General features: G+C 35.2%; 1 protein-coding gene across 1 annotated transcript; it reads left to right on the top strand.

Annotated features, from left to right (window-relative positions):
- Nucleotides 1–2,515: 2,515 nt before the first annotated feature.
- On the top strand, nucleotides 2,516–16,608 carry LOC136800907 (apoptotic chromatin condensation inducer in the nucleus-like). Its single transcript, XM_067057519.1, has 15 exons — nucleotides 2,516–2,698; nucleotides 6,679–6,721; nucleotides 7,241–7,348; nucleotides 7,501–7,746; nucleotides 8,186–8,414; nucleotides 8,632–8,726; nucleotides 10,364–10,533; nucleotides 10,836–10,875; nucleotides 11,028–11,131; nucleotides 11,617–11,683; nucleotides 11,974–12,093; nucleotides 13,981–14,240; nucleotides 14,922–15,029; nucleotides 15,526–15,783; nucleotides 16,129–16,608. Exons 1-15 carry the CDS (start codon nucleotides 2,579–2,581, stop codon nucleotides 16,303–16,305), a joined length of 2,145 nt encoding a protein of 714 aa, XP_066913620.1. The 5' UTR covers nucleotides 2,516–2,578; the 3' UTR covers nucleotides 16,306–16,608.
- The last annotated feature ends 5,897 nt before the right edge of the window (nucleotides 16,609–22,505 follow it).

Here is a 22,505-nt window from a genome sequence, read left to right as displayed (position 1 = left end):
ATAAGGCTTGAGTACGATTTTCAAATTTGGCTGAATCTTTAGCCATTTTCAGTTGATGACGTCATCAAAACAATGCGATAACTCGAGATTGGAAAGGAGTTCTGAAATGGCTAACCCCTCTTTGGATCGGAAAATTTATCGAGAATGCAATCAGACAGGGGTGTTACGAGGCTTTAGGACGACTTTAAATAGAAATTAGCTAACATTTGGATAAGCAGCGTGAGAAAATCAAAACAAAACAGCCGAAAAGAACTGAACTCGCGGAATAAAAAGTGGGAAAACGTAAAAATAAAACTATTTTTTGATGAGCACTTATTCTATTCTTTCCCAAAAGTCAGTGAAATTAAATCTGATGAAATATAAAGAAATTATTACAAAACTACTCGACACACGTGACACGACCCAAAGCCAATAAATTCAGCTTTCGGCACTTTCGTTCGTGAAAACCAAACAATTTTTTTTATCAATGCATGTATAAAATCTTGAAATTCTTTAATACTTGTCACGAATGCGAATATTTTCCATAACAAAACAAGGGAAATTCAATGTCTTTGATTTAAAGCAGGTAACGAGAGATTTTTGTAAAAGGTCTCTCGAGTCTCTCCCAATCCTCTACAAAACTGTGTTGACTTTTCAGCATCAATTCTTCAACAATCAACACTTTTTACTTCCAAAATTCGACACGTTTACAGCTTGACGATAGTTGAATTAAAGTCGAGAAGTTCCCCTATTAGTTTTTGTTGCAAAAATGTTGTTTCACCCAGCATCGAAACAAAAACATTGAAAAGTGTGTTAATCTGATAGAGAAACGCAATGATGAAGAATTTCTTCTCAATCGAAAAAATACAATACATCTTCTTTTTCTGTGTATAATCAATTCCTTGGTATAATGTATAATAATTTCACATCTCTGAAAAAGGTGCTGCATTTATTTTGAAGCTTCTGGATCGAAAAAATTTTTCTTTATTTTGATGTGCATAATTTTGGTGGGAATTTGTCGAATCTTTTTGTTCGAATCTAATATTCGAATCTAACAAGATTTTCGAACAAAAACATTCGAAATTATAGAGACCTGGAAGTTATTTTTCCTTTTTTAACTCAGGAATTTTTGCTTCCTTTAACTTTCTGTAAATAGATTTATGTTACACTGGCCAAATAAAAAGGCTCGCCTCGTAAAATTTCTGGTGACGGCATCTAGGGCCAAAATAACGTCATCATCACAACATTCGCAGTATTTTGAGTTTTGATCCGTTTGAAATTGTAATTTTTAGATTTATGGAATTTTAGATTTTCGGAATTTCTTTGAGATCTGGGATTTTCGAAAAAAAAAAGTATGATATTCTTTTGAGCAGCGGATTGATAGCCTCCGCCTCTTCTTACATAACTAATGCAGTGGGCTCTCTCTTTGAATCCCTTTCGCTTTGCGAACACGACAGTTACATCAATATGCCTTCTTACCTGTCTTTAAAAATATAAATAAAAGTAATCACGGAAAAGGACGCGAAAAAAAAAGACGTACGTGTGAGAACAGAGTAATCAAACTCGTTAAAAAAAGTACCATTAGAAGTCATAAAAAATCAACCTGAATAAATGCAATCGAAATTCCAGAGAACTTCATAATTCCCCAAACAGCATTATATTACTATGTCAAACTTCCATCACATAAATTTTACAATTACGTCAGAGTAGACTACGCTCGCCACCGAAGAGGTTTATTTGAAAAGGGTAATTACATTTTATTGTTTGCTTCTTTTTTAAAGATTTGCCGGGTTGGAAAAGTATGAATTTCTTTGTACATATTTTAACTACCCCAAATATTTAGGAGGCTGAGTTTTAAACGAATTGTCAAGTTGAAACGAACGATAAATGTATCAAGGTCTGTTTTATTTACCCCCTGGTGACTTAACAAAAAAAGAGACACTTAACTCGATATGTTACAATCCAATTATTGAAAGTTTGTCTCGGCATTTTTATAATGAGCGAGACATAAGTTCTCTCATTACGCGATTTTCATATTGACATTTTCGAGGCATTTTGATGTAACTGCACGAGACTCGTTCTCCCCGTGCGTAACCCCTCTTTTACGATTGATTCAAATCAGAAAGCGAAGATAGTATACGGCAGATTTTCTGACTAGCATCCACGAGACTCGTTGTTAGTGCATAACCCCTTTTAAAATTGATTGATGTCGATCAAAAATAGAAAAAAACTTACGAATACAAAATTACTCTACACCAAAGCACCAAAGTTCAAAAACAATCTTTGAAGTCAAAAACATCTCTCTCACGTTTGCTGTGTTTGAATGTGTCATGTTGGAATCCATAACATGTCTCTTCTAGCCTTAGCACCTGTATGAATCCTTCCTTTAAAACTCCACAAAACTTAAACAACGGGCTAAAACTTACAAGAGTTCAACATTGTTCGAACTAAATTACGCGGCTTAAAGAAGTTTGATTATTTTCAATACATAGTCTGGAGTTAGAAAAGCAATCTAGAGAAAAAAGCTAATAAAATCCTAAGAGACCGAGCGGATGATAATCTATGCGATAGATAAGAAATAAATTAAAGAAAATCCAAAATGGCGGACCTAACACAGGTATTCAAATCTATGACAGTCAATGAACTTCAAGCTGAATTGACTCGAAGAGGATTAAAGAAGAGTGGAAAGAAAGCAATCTTAATTGAAAGATTAACTGAGGTACTTTTTTCACTTTTCTTTAAATTTCAGGTTTCTTAGAATATATACATGGGCAGCAGAAATGCATCCATGTTCGATTTGTTTTTATTTTCTGGTATCTATAGATAATATCTTTAGTTTGCCACACGATTGAGTTGCAGTAAAAAGAGATCCGGATCGTTAAGTAATCCATCGATCACATAGGTGAAGGCTTCTTCATCATAAAGACGAAAGACATGTATCTATTTTTCGGATCCGGTATGCGGGAATAGTGTCAGGACCTGCACAGGTGCAGGCGCCTGCGCAGGCGACCTGGTAGGGTTGGGTATGGGTGTGGTTTGGGTGTGGTTACGTATCAGATTGGCTAGGAATTGGGTTATTATCAGTTAGGGTTAGGGTTGGAGCTCGAAACAACAAGCACTCTTTTGTGATTTTCTCTTAATACAGTCTGGTCTGCAGTTTGTACAATATAAATAGCCGTCAGAAAAGCGCTATCCTGGCATGAATCCGTGGCGCAGTGGTTAAGGCAATGGGTTTCAAAACATCGGAACTTTGCATTTAGTGGGTTCGAATCCCACCGGTGGCGATCTGTCGGTAAGTCATTCCAGTAAGTTTGAAAACATAGAAAATAACTCACAAATAGGGAGGTCGGGCCTCACGCGTGCGGCAGTAACAAAACATAGATTTTCGAAAAAAAATATTCAAGCTTACATACCTCAAGGAAGGAAACCTCTTTTAACATAAGTATTTTTTCCAAAGTGTAGAGAATTTATTCAGCTTTCTTTTGCAGAAAAAATCAGCACATCATGTCTTCATTTTCCTTCATTTTTTCAAACTTCTTGTTCGCGGCACGGCAAAATTTTTTATCCAGGGGTTCTAAAATCCAAAGCGCTAGCCACCCGAAACAGCTATCGACCTGGAATTTTTTGCATCGTTCCCCGCAATAGTTTAGCTTTTGAGACGTACCACGTTCGTTGGTTGGAGCAACGTATATTTTTCAGGAAGTCAAATTATGTACTTAAAATGCGTTTTTTTCATTGAAAAAATCAAATTTTTTTATCGAACGTGAATTTTTTAGAAAGAACAATGTTTTTTCTTTCCAAAGGTGAAAAAAGTAAGAATCAAGCTGTTTCCGGTGGCAAGCGCTAAGGGAAAGATTATGGTGTAATTACCCCCGTTTCAGCTACATCTACGGAAAATAAAACTCGCACCAAACTCCCGCGCGGAATTTTTCATAAAAACACTTTCGCTTTTGGTGCCGTAATGAAGGTACAAAATGGCTGGCGATGCGTGCACGAAAATGCTTGAAAAATTGAACTTCAAAATGGAATATCTTTGGAACTTTAAAGAATTGGAAGGTAAATGACCCCTCATTTTTCTTCTGATGGTTATGGCTTTCCATTAAACTTGGTTTGGTATTCTGCAAGTAAGTTTGAAATTTCCTCTGACCACCCTATCACAAAGAACCAGAAAGTCAGAAAAACTACGAACAAGAGACTGGAAAGTACGAAATAAGTCCAGATCTGTCTTTCGTCTTTGTGAAGAAGCCACGACCGATCACATATCGATCCGTCATCGAGCCGTTCCAATGATCGATCCTATCGAGCGCGGGAGTCTGGTATCTCTAAAGAAGGGTGTCAAATTAGAAGAGGGATGTCGATATTAGACTAACTTACGGTCAGTCTAAGCTTAAACTCCTATATCAGGATTAGGAACTAGGCTAGTCTTACCTCTTTTATCTTTCCTTTTACAACAATACATTGCTGACAAGTAAGTTGACACAACGCATTGACAAGTAATGCCTGTGAGAAAAGTTTATATCGAAATCTGCATCAAAAACGAAAGTGGTCTTTTCTACTGATTACTTCCCGGAGCTCCTTCACTGCTTTTTATCAAATTTCCACCAATGAAATTTGGCACCCACGTGGCCTCTTAGTGCCTTGCACGGCTGTAAAATCTCTGGAGGAAATCCATGTTAAAGCTGCTAAACGGTGATACACCGTTTGGTAAAACCTGTCCAGCTTCGAAACATTGAAAAAAGCAAGTTGGATGCCGATCTCATACATATACAAACGTCGATTTCTATTTCTATTTCTATCCATTTATTTGCATAAGCCTAAAAAAGCTAACATCTGCTAACATCGCAAATATTTAACAAAAACTTGTTTATAAAAATAAAAAAATATAAAAAGGAAGAAGAATAAATAGTAAAATAGTAAAAAAATATATTGAATAAATAGTTTATTAGTTTAAAAATTCTAAAAAAGAAAAAGAAAAAGGTAATTCGAAAAAGTTGGTGATCATCAAAATTTCAAAAACTTAACAAAAAAAATTTATGGTGTAGAACAAGAAATGAAGGTATTAAGGAGAATACTGTGTATGATGCACAGAGTTTACCATCAATAGATTGATGAGGGCTTCGGATCAATGTTCGCTTGTGAAAATGATCAATTAACCTCTAGAAAACAACAACTTTCTGTTGTGTGCGAAACAGGACTGAAATCCTTTTCACACCAGGCTGTGAAAATCTGGAATAAAATGCCAACTAACTGAAATTGAATGTCATAAGTCTTTTAAAAAAAAACTATCCAAATTTAAAACGAAAATCAATGCTTATTCTTTTGAATATAACTCCTATAATATTGATGATGATTTTATTTTTTATAAGATCACTCTTTGCGCCGGATGCGGGTCAAAAAAATTCCTGTGAACAATTTCGGTATTTATCACAAAGTGGTAAAGTATTTGTCAGTCAAGCATAATCTCCTTAAAGTCCTCTAAGTAACCTTTGAAAATGACATATGATACCTCTAAAAAAACAAAGAGTGGGAAATATCAACCAGTCAGAAAAAAAGAATCATTTATCAGAAGTAGGGATTGATGTTGAGCCTTCTTGTCTAATATATTAAACATTTAGGACATGTCAAATTCAATCAATCTCAGGCTGAGTCTTGCTATCACGCAGCTTTCTCCACTATACTTAGTTTTAGGTTTTTAGCGTCTCTACACATCTTTAACGCTAGCTTTCCTTTTTCAAGAGAAATGACTAACAAGATATTCCTTTCTTTGACCTGTACAATTTTTACCCTTAAGGTATCAACCAACTGATTTTCAGATTATTCCCAACATACATACAATGAGAGCCGATCACTCTTTGAGACCTATAAAATTAGAAATTTACATATGGGGTGATTACGACTCTCTCCAATCTCCTTCATAATCTCATAAGACTGGAGAGAGGAACTTGTTCTTGCATGCAGTAGACACAGCGTACACACGCAGGTGATTAAATATGATTGCGCCGGATGCGGGTCAAAAAAATTCCTGTGAACAATTTCGGTATTTATCACAAAGTGGTAAAGTATTTGTCAGTCAAGCATAATCTCCTTAAAGTCCTCTAAGTAACCTTTGAAAATGACATATGATACCTCTAAAAAAACAAAGAGTGGGAAATATCAACCAGTCAGAAAAAAAGAATCATTTATCAGAAGTAGGGATTGATGTTGAGCCTTCTTGTCTTGTAATAAATTTATAATTGACGTGCTTGATGTTCACTTTCAAAGCCATCAGATCTTTGTAGCATACAAAGTCCACAGTATACTACATCCTTTGATTATCCTAAAATATCCCACTCATTTTTTAGGGTAGTTTACTCAGAGGTTGTAGTATGCTAAGAGTGAGAAGATTTCTAGAGAGGGGGCGTTTATTGAATTATTTTAGTCTAAAGTCGAATATTTAGAGCAAATATACCTTTTGTTTTACTTCTTTATCAGGATTTTAGTGCAAAATTTTTTTGGTTCAACGATTAAAATTGCATCAAAAACTGCTCTGGTTACAAGAAATGACTAAAATCTTCCTTTTCAAATTCAATCAACACTGGTATTGAATTATTAAAGTCACAAGTTTCTAAGGTTTGGCCTTTTCTTGTTAAAGAACTTGGTATATACATGATGGTGTTAGCAATTGATTTTCAGTTGATTTTCATATATTTTATTTTAAAGCATGTCAAACTACATGAAGCAGAACGTGCAGCAGAGGCCCAAGGTAAGTGTTTTTATAAAGCAAACTATTTTACACTCCAAAAAGTCATGATTTATAATACTAGAAGTATTATAAACAGACAATCATACAGTTTTTGAGTATTCTCAATTCTCACCATGATATTTTAAGCCTTATCCAATTTTAATAATTTATACTGCTCCCTTTCTCTGAATTCGCTCAAAAAGAAAATCTTATGTCAAAAAGAAAAAAAGTTTTCTCCAATCTTAACAATAAGTGGCTTCGTTCATTCTTGTGTTACACTTTTTATCTCTCATTCTTGAAGAACGTTATAAACTTTATAATAAAGTAATTCCAAAACCTTTCATCAATGGGTCTGTTAAAGCTTTCTTTGAAGAGAAAACCTTATTGAGTAGTTATTTATCAATTTGTTTTTCTTTTGAAATGTCTAATCTTATCAGAATATTTTGATTTTAATTTTATCTACTTTTTAATTTGGAGTATCCTTTTTTTAAATGTTGTTTGAAATTTACTTTATGACTTTATGTTTAATTCTTTGCATAGAAAATAAAGACCAAAGAGTTGTAGAGCAACCACCCTCGCCATCAGATGATATAGTAAAAGAGTATCCAGATGAAGAGAATTCAAACGGTGAAATTAAAAAGCTGCAAGGTTACCTTTATTTTGAAGCAAGTTGTACAAAAATGATAGGTTTTGTAATGTCTTGTGAACTGAGTTCAGGCAATTAAAAATTTTAATTGAAATGGTGATGACAAAATATAATATAACACACATGTTATTGTATGCTTGAATGTTTACCATAGATTCCAGTGATTCAGAGGAAGCGCGTGATATAACTGAACAGCTGACTGAACCCATTCATCGACAAGACAGCAAAACAATTGATGATAGAGAGATAAAAATGGATAACACATTGTCAACAACAATTGAAAGAAGTGATGGCGGGATAGAACAAAATGGTTCTGATGCTGGTGAGGATGATTTGGATGTCAGGCATGCAGTAAATGATGTTGATGAAAGAAATGTCGAAAAAAACGATCAAAATGATGGTATAGTTTTGAATTTAATAAGTAACCTTTTATTGTTTGAATATTAATTTCTAAAATATAGACTTATCTCTAGTTTAGACAGCCAACTTTTTGCCATGGCTATTTTAATTTGCTTCAGTATGCAAAAAGTGTACACAAATATGACAATTAAAAGCTTTGTTTAGAAAAGATTGACAGAAGTCATTGCATTGGCGTCAAAGGAGGGAAATGCAGTATTTACTTTTTATAGACACCCAATATTTTGGCCATTTGAATTCGTAGGGGGGAAAATTGGCCGTCTAAACCAAAATTTCTTCTCACTTGCAAAGTAGTCATGGCGCATACTGTACCTAAAAAATACCTCACACGACTTTCAAAACTTTCAAGTTGAATTATGTTTTGTTATGAATTATATAGTTTTTGTAAAAAAGCTGAATATTTTATTTCCATTTGATTTAAGTGAGATCACCTTCACCCTGTGTCTCAGAAGAAATCCCTCATCCATCACCACGACAACCAGAAGAGGAAGAAGATGAAAAACCGATTCAAAAAATGGATGAAGAGGGGTATGTCGAAGGCAAAAGACAGGTTGAAGCAGAGGACAACAATATGGAAAGAAACGGTGTTAAAGAGGATGAAATTGAAGCTAAGAGCAGTGTTGATAGTGATGCTGGCGATAACAAAGAAAAGTATAAACCCGCCATTATTCATATTTTTTTTCAAATATCAGATTTCAAACACTGCCCTTCTGCTATTTTAAAAGTGATTGCTAAAACAATGCTTGTGTTTTGGTATCAAGGGGTCCTGCCCTGTTTTTTCGAGTACAAATGGCAGTAAAAAAGATACTTATAATAAATACTTTTGCTATATGTAAAAATTCTTTCATAATCTAATTCCTTTTTTCAGGAGTGAAAAAGTGAATAAACCAATTACGTCAATTCTTCACGAAGAAGAGGCATTAGATTATGAAGATTTTGAAGAAGAAGAAAATATTGTTCAAGGTAAAATAATATTTGAATGAACAAAGTCTGAGTTTTCTTCAAAAAGCCCTTTTTGTGCAGTTTTTTTTGTAATGGACCAGAATTTTATACACGATACGCATCCCAAATATATAAAAACGTTTGAGGGGATGTGAGCAGCCTATATTTTCGCACATGCAAGGATGACGAGATATAAAATGTTGTGAAATGTAAATATGATTACATCTAAGAACAGATACAACAAATTCCTTACTCAGCTGACTTGCATTTAAACAGATCTTATTTTTGAGTCAGTCATTTGTATGGGCTACTTAGTATTGGTACTTTAGTATTTATTTTTTCGTATTTAGGTTTTGCACTCTATTTTTAAGTATAATTAGGGTATCAAGCTTAAAATACCTCAGTTGTGCTCTAGAAATAAGAACATGATTTTAAAGAACAATTTAAAGCTCAAAATGTCAAAAAAAAGAACAGCCAAACGTCGCAAAAAATCTACTGTTTTTTTAAAGAGTGTAATTTCTTTTACTTCATCCAACTTCATCCTATGGTTTGGGTCAGAAAAGTCTTTTATTATCTCTTTATCTTGAAAGAATATATTTCTTTTTTTCTATTGATAAGCTTGGGGATTATTATATTGATTTCTCTTTTATTAGCAATTCTTTCTTTCAAAACTAGCAAGCAAACAAAAAGAGAAGAATAAAAATCTCGAAATGAAAAATAAAGGAAAAGTTGAGAAACCAATAGTTTTACTTATAATGAATTTCTACTACGAACATGGAAAACCTTGTCTGATTACTGTCTTCAATTTTGTACTCGACAATTTGAGTTTGTTTAGTATTTGACATTATTTTTGTTCAAAAAATATTTTCGGGCAGCATAGAGGCTTGGTTTAGACATAGAGGTATAAAGAAAAACAGGAGTTGAATGTGTCGGTAATTGGTCGTTAAAGTCTTTTGATTTCTTTTATAAAATGTATCAAAAGAAATTCTAAGCTCGCCTGATGAAATAAGACTTTTTAGTAGAACTCAAGTTTGCTATGAACATTCTAATAATCAGTATTGAAGATTCTCGCCTTTTAATATACGAAAATTAGATAAAAATTCGTCCACGAAGCAAGTTTATGTTCCATTTCGCTATCCGTTCAATTTTGTTTTGAAAAGATATTTTCTCAAGCCAGAAAATGAAAAGTTCTTTATAAGCACACACGATTTCAGACTCAATGTGTAGACATAAAGTCGCCGGAGAATTTTGGAGGAAAGTATCAAGCAATAGAGTTCACCTTAAGGAAAACATTGATCGAAAAATCTTATCATTTGATTAAGGATTGCCAAGTTTACAGGCCTTTTTTTAGTTCAAATATTTTCTTACACTGATGTCAGAAACAATGAATCTCGTCTCATCTAATTTCTAAAGCTTAAATGAGCCAATAGGATTTCACCTATGGATAAAAGAGCTTATTAAAAATGCACGATATATGAGATTATGAGCATGCATACATCGTAACTTTTTTAATCGTAGGGCGAGCTTGGTTACAATAGCATACTTCTCCTGTTTCTTTATACCTCCATGGTTTAGAATAGGCCAAAACTCGTTTGTTGTTTGTATCCCTTAAAGCAGTAAAGTGGAATAATTTCCAAGAAACTTTTTGTGTCACACAGAGAAAATGCGACAAATCGACGGTGAAGAGGAGGAAGATCACAAAGAAGAAGAAAAGGAGGACCAAAATAACGAAGAAGAGAAAGAAGTGAAAGACGAAGAAATGGAGGAAGGAGAAGTCGAGTCACCGACTCTCAAAACACAAGAAGAAAAAGTAGAGAAACCTCAACCGGTTAGTTGTCTATCCATCTGTCTATGTATATTTTCGTTTCAAAAATTCGTCTGAAGTCTATCTCAATGAAAATCTACAGTAGAAACAAAAAAGGCTATAACTTCTGATTAAGTAGAATCAAAAAGCGTTTTTGTGCTCGTTGAAAAGATAGAATATTTCATAGATTACTTTGAGACATACTTTAGTTGGAGTTTTTATCTCTCCTTACATTCTTTCTCATTCCCTTAAGATTCCCATTAAGATTTATTAAGGGAAGTCGTTAAAAGTGTTTTTCACCTTTGGGAATTTTTTTTATTTTTTAGAAACCTGTACAGTTGAAGAAAGGTCGTGTTTCATTGGCAGGTAAGAATGATCAGGAAAATTTTGGGTTTGAAAACTAAAATTGATACAGTGCTCATCCTCTACCTAACAAGAAGCTGTCTGTTTTTATCATTATTACATGGGATACCCAGTTAACTCTTGACATTGAAATATTTTTTTTTTTTGATTTCTAGCTTCAACAGAGACGGCCGAGGAGAGGGCAGCCAGACGTAAACGTCGATGGGGCTCAACTACTTTGAAAAATTCATCTGCTCCCGTCAGTTCTGATTCTATCAAGGTAAAGAAATCAACCACCACTTTGGTTGTTGATCAAACCACTTATTCCAAGGTTTTTCCCCTTTACTTAAAATGTATACGCCTAAACGATTGTTGTACTGGAGGAAAATTACAAATATGGTAATTTTTTTATGGTCGAATACACAATTACAATCTATTACAATGACTTCTGGCATTACATCATGGACCCAAAAGCTGATTGGTTGTAAGTGACGTAAAATCAGTCAATACGTCACTTTCAACCAATCAACTGTTGGGTCCGTGGAAGACATTGCAATGGTGCATATCATGAATTAACCCTTGCTACACGGGTGTTGGGATCAAGATTCCCAGGGTTGGATGACGACAAAAATTTGCATAATCTGAGCTTGTTATTGTAATGACTTTAGAAGACAAATGACGTCAACCCTAGTAAACTGGCGCTGAAAACCTCACCTTCTTTCGACTTTTATAGTAACGAGTTCTTTATTTTATTATTTGCAATAGAAATTGATACCGAATGTCACAGTGGATGCGCAAGATGTCCCAGAGACTTTAGATTATGGTTCAGATAGTAAGTTACACTTAAAGCATAAACATTCTTTTTATATGCAAAATGCATAGGTCAGATTCCCTGATAGTCTAACCATGACAAGCTAAAAAAGTTTTTTTTTTAGGTTTGTATTGAAAAATTTAAAGTTAGTATTGCCAGTAGCATAAACATAGCCGAGCATGCATAGAGATCAGACGCCCATTTATAAAAACATGTGCGTTAAAACAGGTCTTTGGACTGTGTTGCCATATGTGATATTTTAAGGCTGGGTCAAACATAAAAACATATCTAACGCCATTCTCGACTTTTAGGTGCAGCTGATTCGGATAAGAAGATGCGGACGGTCAAGCTAGACTCTGGTAAAAAAGTCACCTTAAAAAATACTAACAGGGCTGATACTTCTGACCCCGTAGTTATCGAACTCGATAAAGGTTTGTGTACATTGTATGATTTTTTAAGGCTTCTTTTACATGTTATTGTGTTTTTTTGGGACTCAAGCTCTCAGTCATTTACACTCACGATTGCGTTCTTTTGTGTCGCATGCAATAAATAATTCTAAAAAAAGACAATATTCCAGCGAAATGTATTTGTCTCGAAAGATATCCTTTAACACAGTTTACGATGACTGAGAGTTTGTCGTCCAGGGATGATGACTTTCATTATTATGTCTGTATAATGTTGAACTTGTTTTCTTGCGTTGTAAAGCATCACGAAGTGCCACTACTACTGACGACAAAATCTCAATCAAAAGTTGTTATGAAAATGTTGAATTTCTACGCGAAATTTCGACAACTATTCAAAGTTTAATTTAATTACTTGAATACTGCTTTAAAAATGAACTACGTTACACTGCAGTATGAAAAAATATTTATGTGAAGAAATTCAAAATGTGAGTGGGATACCGTCGAGAGAGCTGTTACTTTCCTTGATATGAACAATGCTACTGGAAAGTAACCAAAAAGAAAATTGTCAGAGAGAGTCAACACTCTGATTACTACGTGAAACCCACAACAACGTCACTTTTTTTATGAACTATGCTATACTAAGTGTCCATCTATATCGTCAATTGCTCAATGATATCCTTGCTGGGTTGCCAAATTATGACAACCGAAACTCTTCATCTGGTGGTGTTACGCAATGGTCCAACAATCCTGGAAAGTATCAATGCCCTTCGTTCCTGTATTGCTGAAATTTTGAATTGTGAACTACGTTTTGTTTTGCTGCAAAATGTTGGATTGTAAACTACGAATTGTCTTGCTGTGGAATTTGTTTGATCGTAGTACCATTTTTTATGGAACTGAACTTTGCATGCTGAATTTGGTTTTTGTGTCGTTAGTTACAAAGAGTTATGTATTGCTGTTTACAATTTTATCCTGACTCAAGAAGAAGAAAGTTTCCTGCATACATCAATGAGCATCGTATAATACCAAATCTACACCAATGAACTACATTTTGATTTCGCTGTTTTGGTTGGATTTTGTGGGCAACAAGTCGGTTATTCAAGAGAAATGATCTTCAATGAACTATGTCTAAACAATAGATCATTTTCATACCAGGCAGACGACAAGCTAATAATCATAAACGAAGTCACAACTGAAAGTTGCATAACTGCGAAAGCATTCTTTATGAACTACGAAACTACAAGAATTGCTTACAAACAAAGTCATTAATAAATATCGTTCAAAACGCCTGAAGAAGTATTTCAAATTCCATGGAATAATATCTCTTAAAGTCTCAGCCAATCTTATGAACAATGTTTAAAACAAGATTGCTGCTGTGATACATTTACACGTTATACAAAAAGTTATGATTGAGTTCACGGACCTTCTAAATGACCTAGATTGAGAGAGCAGAGTTTTTGACGGTGGCATATAAAGCTCCCAACGCGAGATTTCAATTGCCATGTTTTCTCTAAGATTTTTCAATTCAGCAAATGTCTAACCGACGCAAGTAAGGATTGAAGAGACCTCCTACTAGTATAAATTTTTATTTCGTTTCAGGGCCTTGACCTAGCTAACAAACCCCCAAGCCCTTGCTTTTTGGAACTTCTCCTCAAATCTCCCATTTTCCGGATTTGAATTCGCGTTGATGCCTTTCATCCAGGTTTTGACTTCCCTTTGACAATGTGTGACAAGGTTTTCATGACCCTCTTTTACTGATCCTTGAAAACATCCATAGCTTCACGCTTGATTTTTTTCATTGATTTTTTAATGCAAAGTTTCTCAAATTTTTATTTGCGTATTCTTGATGCCTATGTCGTGGGAAACTTATCTTTCTATTCCTAATTCTAATTCCAATATCTTCTTTCTTTCACACAGACTCGGCATCAACTACACCTAAAAAGAGACCACGAGTCTCGATATCCCTAGATCTTCAAGAGGAGGATCAATTAGAATCTCGAGATGATCGAGACAGATCACCAAGCCCACCAATGAATGACGTTTCAGTTTATTTAATGATCATCAATTTGGTTCGACCATTCACCAACAACCAATTGAAAGCGTTGATTTCGAAGACGGGAACGATTGAAGAGAATGGATTTTGGATCAACTCGATCAAATCACATTGTTACGTAAAGGTACTTTAGGCGTACAAACTTTCGCGATTTTCGCGAATTTTGGCCTTTTTCGCGAAAGTAAATGTCTTTGAAAATTCTTAAAAGCGCAATTTGCGAAAGTTTATGCTCGCGAAAAATGCTCAAAAAATGGGAAATCTACGAAACCGCAAAATCGTAATAGAAATCAAATTTTCGGCATAGTATTGTCCTTTCATGCCTTTTTAAAGTCGAAGAGCAACCGTCTTTAGTGGATTTAAGGAATATTTTTCAATCTAAGGCAATTTTCATTCGAAAATTCTCATTTTAATCCAACGATTCGCAAAAGTTTATGCTCACGAAAAACATTTTTTCCTGAAATTCGCGAAAGTAAATGTCGCAAATTTCGAAATTTTTCGACCTCGCGAAAGTTTCTGCTCGCGAAATTTTGTACCCCTAAAGTATGTGCCATCTTTGTGAATTGAGTTCATTTTCTTAACGTTGCCCTACCATGGTGCTAACCGTTTGCTATTTGAACAATTACGACATTGTTTTCCTGAAGAACTTGATCAAAATGAGAATAGTGATTTTAGATTAAGTTCGGTTGAAAAGCCTCAAATAATTTGGCTTTGAAATCTGTGTATTTAACATATTTTGTTCTATGATTTCTAAACCCCATAAATTAATTTATACCACCATGATTGCATTTTATTTTCATTCTCGTAGCTTTCAACGATAGAAGAAGCAACGAACACTCGCAAAGCATTACATAATTTGAAATGGCCTTCTGGGAATCCAAAATTGATGAAGGTGGATTTTGCTGTCATGAATGAGGTGAGATATAAGATTATATACCCGTAACTTGTAAATTTGTTCCTATTAGTTCTACTCGAAATGCTTTATTCAATCGATACAGTCATCTCTTACAAATTTACATCGAAATATTATCAAGCTCGACTCCTTCTGTTCCATCACTTTTGACTGAGACTCTTAGAGGGTATATAAAAAATCGGGTACCAGTTTTGGTCGGGTGTTAAAATGTCGTGGAAATATTTCGTCGGGGAAAAATTTCGTCACCCCATCAAAATTTTCGTCACTTTCCCCCGACATTTTTTCCCCGATAAGGCAACTCGAACTCGAACAGGAAGTCTAATTTGTTTGATTTACAGAAAGATTTAAATTATTGAAAGTATTTCACGAAGATTTTCCCTTGACTTTGACAGAGAATTGGTTCGAATTCGCCAGATTCCACTGTATGCTTAAATACTGAACTTTGAAAAGAAAATTATTTATGAAGTCATCTGATTTTCATTTTATTTTTTCATGTCAGATGTACCGCGAAACGACCGGACAACTCGGTGAGCGACCGAAAGTAGTTGTCGAAATTAACGACGAAGAATCTGCTGACGACGTCGTCTTTACAAAGCGTCGGCAACGTGTTGCTGAAAACCGACGAAAAAGTACCGGCGACGAACGAGAGACGACAGAGAAGAAACGAGAGAAAAGTCCTGTCAAATTATTGGATGACTTATTTCGAAAAACGAAAGCTCAACCTAGTATTTATTGGTTACCGCTGACAGATGAAGAAGTAAGCACGTCTCTTTTACAATCCCAAAATCGGTGTTTTAAAAATGACTCTTCATTGCCAATCCGGGTTTATCATTAGGAGAGGGTCAAGCTTCAAGCTCTTTCACTTTCTTGGGTCAAGTTGAACATTTTACAAGAATTTTTGTCATTGGATTGGTCGTTAACTATTCAAACAAAAACTTTTATTATATTTTTCTAAAGAACGCGTCATCTCGACAACTGACTTTCTTGGAGTTGTTAAGCCACAAAGTTTTGTACCTTTGTAACCCTTGTTTTGATATTATAATGTTACAGTTGCTTCTTTCTCATTCATATGACAAATTCTTTTTTTTTCTATTTAATTCAGATCAAGAAAAAGAAAGAACGCGACGCTGCAAACGCAAAAGGTACGCGCGATCGTGGTCAAGCGGACGAACGAAGACGCTCACCCGAAAGACGAAATAGATCACCTGAACGTCGAGTGCGTTCTCCAGTACGTAGAAATCGTTCGCCTGACAGACGCTCCGGTCGTAGTTGGAGGTAGCCGGCTCACCGTGACAATAAAGAATCAAGTCTTTTTATGACAGGTATCAATGTCTGTTTTAGAGATGTAAATAACCTGGAGTCTGAGCTACTACTCTTCTTAGAGAAACAATGATCGTAAGATGAATCTTAACGGCGTGCGGACGATTGAATTACCGCATGGAATGTCCGCGGTTTTATTCCGTTTTTTATATTTTGGAATGTAAATGTAAATAAAAATGGATCTTAACACTAAAATGAACAATTTTTAGTAAAATTGGGCTAAAGACAAAAAGAAAATGATTATTTTATATTATCTTTTAAAGGTAATTCATGTTGTTTTTTAATTTCCTTTCTCAACAATTCTCGTGGATTCGGACATAATCCTTGAAATTTGCTGAATATAGCCTCTTTCGATATTTAATTTTCCCTAAATTTTTGTCTGACTGGAAACCCAAAGTCTTTGTTTGTCTGTTCCCAGGTGTGAAAACAAGGGATAAAAATACCTATAACTTTGATTTGTGACCTTGGCAGAAGAAACAATCATAGAAAAACGAGGAGAGTTTGTTCATATTCAATATTCTCAACTTCAGTTGAGCTAGAATCTGACAGCGTGTCTGTCTGTCTGTCACAAAAACTTTAGGGCAGCCTGGAGACTTCGAAAATGTTCGGATTTGGTTTAAATTTGGCACACTTGTTCCTCGAGTGAATATGGGGGTATTTTCTCTTTTCTTTTTCTTATTTTGATATTGAGGACCAGAGGACCAAAACGAGGCTAAAACTTTGGGACAGCCTGGAGACATATAAAAAAATGGTAGAATTTAGCTGAAATTTGGCACACTCTTTGTGTGCTGTGTTTTCACACAAAATTTCGATTTTCGAGGCCTGGCACTACTCTCGGCTACCCAATAAGCGTACCCCCTGCTAATTAATTTTTCGAAAAAAAAATTTCCACCCAGGGCATTCTTATTCCAACCCACCCCCCGTTTGGTTTATTAATTTTCGGGAAAAGTTTTTGAAAGTTTCCTTTTTCAAAAATTTCCCACCCATGACATTTTTATTCTAATAACCCCCATCGCCTATTAATATAAGTTTCTATAAGTTTTGAGAATTTTTCCACCAACCTCGCTTATCTCCAAACCCACCATTTATTAGATACCCGAGAGAGTAATCTTTTGATTTGTTTTGCTAGAATCGGGATGAAAAATTTTCTAAAGACACTACAGTATGTGGCCCCCAAAACGTCTATCAAATTTAAAATTTCTCTCAAAGCAAGAGGAAAAGAGGTTTTACAAATGTTTTTCTTGCATGCAAAACTTTAACATCTCTACTTTATTTCCCGGAAGTTCTTTTTCAAAATTTTCAATTTCAACGGCATACAGGAAAACTGGGAGCCGGGAGGCGGGAGGCTGAACCGGGAGCCGGGAGCCGGGAGGCTGAAATCGAAAGTGGGAGGCGGGAGGCGGGAGGCTGAAAACGAAAGTGGGAGGCGGGAGGCTGAAATTGAAAGTGGGAGGCGGGAGGCTGAAAACGAAAGTGGGAGGCGGGAGGCTGAAATTGAAAGTGGGAGGCGGGAGGCTTAAAACGAAAGTGGGAGGCGGGAGGCTGAAAACGAAAGCTGGGAGTCGGGAGGCTGAAATCGAAGGTGATATAGGCTGAAAACGAATAGACGAAAGGCCGAAAGCGAGAACCAAGTTGCAAAGATAAACAAAATCTTGTGAAGATAAACAAAGACAACGGTTTAAAAAGCACTCTCACGAGTTCCGTATCGTTTGTTAGTATACGCTTTTTCAATTATAATAAGGATCCTTACGGAGCCTGGAGTGTGTAATTGATCTAAACAGTTAGCCTAGGCCATGAGGTCCAAGGTCAGTTCACCCGTATATGCAGTAGTGTTTTTTATAAGGATTTTTGAATTACGCATTTTCGTATCGGCTCGATAGTACATAACTAGCGTGCCGGACTCAGAATCATTGACAAGAGACTTTGGTAGTTCAAGCCGGGGTCAAATTTTCAGTTTTGAAAAAAAAATTCTAAGTCGCAAGGCGTTCTAATCATTTAGCTACATTTCACTCTTGGTGTTTTCAAGTTAGTCTTTAATTATTGGAAATATGAATTAAAAAGGAAAATACTTTCATTTGTCTTTTTTTCTACGCTCAATGTCAATTTTCAGGATAGGACTCGAGGTTTGTTTACATCAGAGGAAACCCCGTTCTATTGTTAAAAAAATTCCATGACACAGCATTCGAAAAAATAGAATAATTGGGCTTTCCACAAGTATATTACTTTCCGAGATTGCTCACGGAAATATCTAACCCGGGCCTGTCAATCATTTTCTAGACCTGTCAATCACTTTTTTGGCAGTATATTCAATCAGTTTTGCTTTTCCTTTCATCGTGGTTCTGAAAAAAGTGTTTATAAGATATAATAAAAAAAGACGAAAGCCGATTTTTTAGCATTTTTTTAGTTGAAAGTTTTGGAACATTAGATTTTCAAGACATACAAGGGAAAGTCATAACTCTTGACTCTTGACTCTCCACCCGCTAATCAACCTGATCCATTTTGAAATACTGTACTTGAATCAAACTGCATTGAGCTGAGCTGAGGGGGGGGTTACCAATTGACAGTATGTGCGGCAAAAAAATTGGCTTTTAGAATCGCACCCTTACAGTGCATTTCTGATAAATTGGAAAACATACCCTTAACCGTTATCTGGTACCAGATGTGGAAATATGCTACGACACGCTTTGCTCTAAAGGTCCGGCATATTTTATATTGGCCCGCTCCTTTAGAGCTTTAGCGTGGGCGGCCGCCAATACGCCATCGGAATATCAGATAGCCTAAACCACTGCAGATACCCGTCGCGGCGTCGGTCAATTTGCCTGACTGCCCCCCCCCCCAATTTTTGTTTCTTAAAATTTTAACGGAAATTTTCAAAAATATCAATAAGAGCTCATAAAACCAGAAAAAGTTTGATCAATGTTGACAAAACAGACAAAATAACACAATTTTCGTCGCACCCGTATAGGATTCAAACTCTCTATAATCATTACCCTTAACCTTTATTTTGCCATGACTTGTATAATTTTACCCTGTCAAGGTATTGACTTCTTAAAGAAATGATTTTAGATTATTTCCAACATGCAAGAGCCGATTGCACTAAATATATATAACACTCGAAAACTATCATGTTATATTTTTTTGTAATTAAATCTTGCATCAGCAGTTTCGAAACAAAAGCATGCTATATTTTTATGTAAAATTATTTTTATAAAGAGAAACGCTTCCTAGGATTAAAGGAAATAAACCAGCTGTGCTGGAAGGTCAGCCCGAAAGGATAAGAAAGATTAGAAGATAAGAAGATTAAAATAATTAATTCAAGGAAAACTAGTTGTCCCTTATTTTCCAAGGAAAATTAGTTATTGCGTATTTTCCAAGGAAATTTAGTTATTGTGTATTTTCCAAGGAAAATTAGTTGTTGCGTATTTTCCAAGGAAAATTAGTTGTTGCGTATTTTCCAAGGAAAATTAGTTATTGCGTATTTTCCAAGGAAGATCACTAGATCGTATTTTCCAAGGAAAATCACTGGTCCGTATTTTCTGAGGAAAATTAGTTGTTGCGTATTTTCCAAGGAAAATCCTTTGTTCCGTTCTTTCCCAGGAAAATCAATTTTCACGTATTTTCCAAGGAAAATTAGTTGTTGCGTATTTTCCAAGGAAAATTAGTTGTTGCGTATTTTCCAAGGAAAATTAGTTGTTGCGTATTTTCCAAGGAAGATCACTAGATCGTATTTTCCAAGGAAAATCACTGGTCCGTATTTTCTGAGGAAAATTAGTTGTTGCGTATTTTCCAAGGAAAATCCTTTGTTCCGTTCTTTCCCAGGAAAATCAATTTTCACGTATTTTTCAAGGAAAATCAATTGTTCCCTATAGCTAATTTCCAAAGGAAATCATTTCTGTCGTATTCTCCAAGGAAAATCACAGCACTTTATTGATTTTCTTTTGAAAGAAAAGGTATTTCCCTTGCAAAAAATACAAAATAACTGAAATTCCTTGAGCAATCATTAGTTGAATTTTTCTTTTTGAAAAAGAAGATTATTATTCCCTTGAGAAACACACAGAAAATCAATTTCCTATGGGAAAATTCATAGCCTGTCTTATTTAATTGGAAATACAGATTTTATTTATTTTTCTTTTGGAAAACTGCTCAGAATGATGATTTCACAAACTGGGGGGAGGAGTCTTCAAAAGTCATGCATCCGACATGTTCTAGTCCAACAGCTAAAAAGTCCGATAAGGCAATCAAAGGTTGCTCCAGTTTTTCCGAACCGATTTTGTCCGGCAAAAAGTGTCAAAAGAATATTTGTTTCATAAAAAACGTTATTAGCCTGTCTGACTAGCCAACCAATTTTTAACACTTCAAAGTAGGCGAAGGACCGTGTCCGTCTAGTACAGACTAAACTAAATTTAGGGAAAAAATCTCTCAAAGGTCCCAAAATCATCAAAATTTTGTCTCTCAAAGGGGCGATTTTCGATTTTTGCCTCGGACATACCTGTCACCTCGCAAACCTAGTACCTGAAATATTTTTGATCCCTGTGGATAGATTAGTTTAGAAAAGAGAAAAAAATACGAGTGGGGGAATCGAACCCTGGACCATCTGACCTTGAATCTAATGCTCTACCGACTGAAATAATTAATCGTATCTGTTCTGCGAGAGCAAATGTTTTTATATTACCATAAAAAGTAATAAAAAATGACGTAATGTAATTGCGTAAAACATTTTCATTCGCGCATACAAACAATAGGCAGGATTTTCATTGTTATTTTGTCGATACTGGCGTAATCATTTGAAATATTTTTGAAATATTTTTTTTGATGGATTGTGTGTGTTTATAAAAAATAAATGATCTGATTTTTCTCAGCTCTTTGTTACCTATCCCTTGACCAAAAACGTTTGTGCGTGGCCTTATAATTGAGCCTCTCACTTTTGTTTTGAGCCTCCCGCCTCCCACTTTTGTTTTGAGCCTCCCGCCTCCCACTTTCGTTTTGAGCCTCCCGCCTCCCACTTTCGATTTTAGCCTCCTGCCTCCCACTTTCGTTTTCAGCCTCCCGCCTCCCACTTTCGATTTTAGCCTCCCGCCTCCCACTTTCGTTTTCAGCCTCCCGCCTCCTTCCTCCCACTTTCGATTTCAGCCTCCCGCCTCCCGCCTCCCAGTTTTCCTGTATGCCATTTCGGCACGGCATTCAACAATATTTTTCAATCGCTTAAAGATAGGTAGCTTTTTTCTAATGGCCCCCAAAACGGAGGTTTGCGATTTTAGCGATTTCTCGAGATATCTTTAAGATATGAATACAAAATTTTGACCATAGTTTGGAAATGTGATTTAGAGGGTTTTGGGCATAAATTTGTTTGATAAAATTTTTACAGTATACCCCTGGTTGTCAAAATGGAGGTTTGGGGCCCCCAAAACGTAGGTGTAGTTAAACTCAAATTATTAAGCCCAGTGGTAATAGGGGGAAAAACTACAAACATATTTGTGTTTTCCCTTAAATTTACGACCAAATGGATGTAAAATTTATGATTTTTGATATTGCAAAGTCCAAACTGAAATTTTAGAAATTTTCCAAATGACAATTTTGATTTTAAAACGTCTTAATGAAGTTTCTGAAAACCAATCTCTCTTTAAAATAGTCCCATTTATGTATGGAATAGGCTGTGAAAATTTTAGAAAAAAAGCTTAACTGAAACTGAAAATATTAAGCTTTAAAGGTATTTTTCTCCTATATTTTGCAAAAAATGACAGAATTTGCTGATTCAGCGAAAAAAAATTATATACTGGGTGCCTCAGAAAAATCTTTGGACGTTTGGCGAGCCACTGAGGCCAAGCAAAGTCTTTTTTGAACTCAAAACCATTTTTATTAGAAAGAGGATAGTCTAACTTAAATTTTGCGGTATAACTTTTCAAGTTTGGTCAAGTAGTTGTCAAGTTATAAATAAGCTTTTGAAGTTAAAATTCACTTTTCGAAAAGAGTGAAAAACACGTAATAAAAGGGTATTAAATTAAGCATTTTTAAGCGTTTTCGATAAGAATTTTTTTCAAATATTTCTAAAAACTGACTATTTACTAAAAACTGACTATGTTGTAAACAAAAACTGCTTTTAAAAGTATTTTAACAATTAATTATGTCGTAAAAGTCGTTAAATAAGTCAAATACTGAGCT

Source organism: Clytia hemisphaerica, unplaced genomic scaffold (assembly GCF_902728285.1).
Source record: "Clytia hemisphaerica strain Z4C2 unplaced genomic scaffold, Clytia hemisphaerica genome assembly, whole genome shotgun sequence".
Lineage (NCBI taxonomy): Eukaryota > Metazoa > Cnidaria > Hydrozoa > Leptothecata > Clytiidae > Clytia > Clytia hemisphaerica.
The sequence above is the reverse complement of the archived record's forward strand: the minus strand, read 5'-3'. Positions and strand labels throughout refer to the sequence as shown.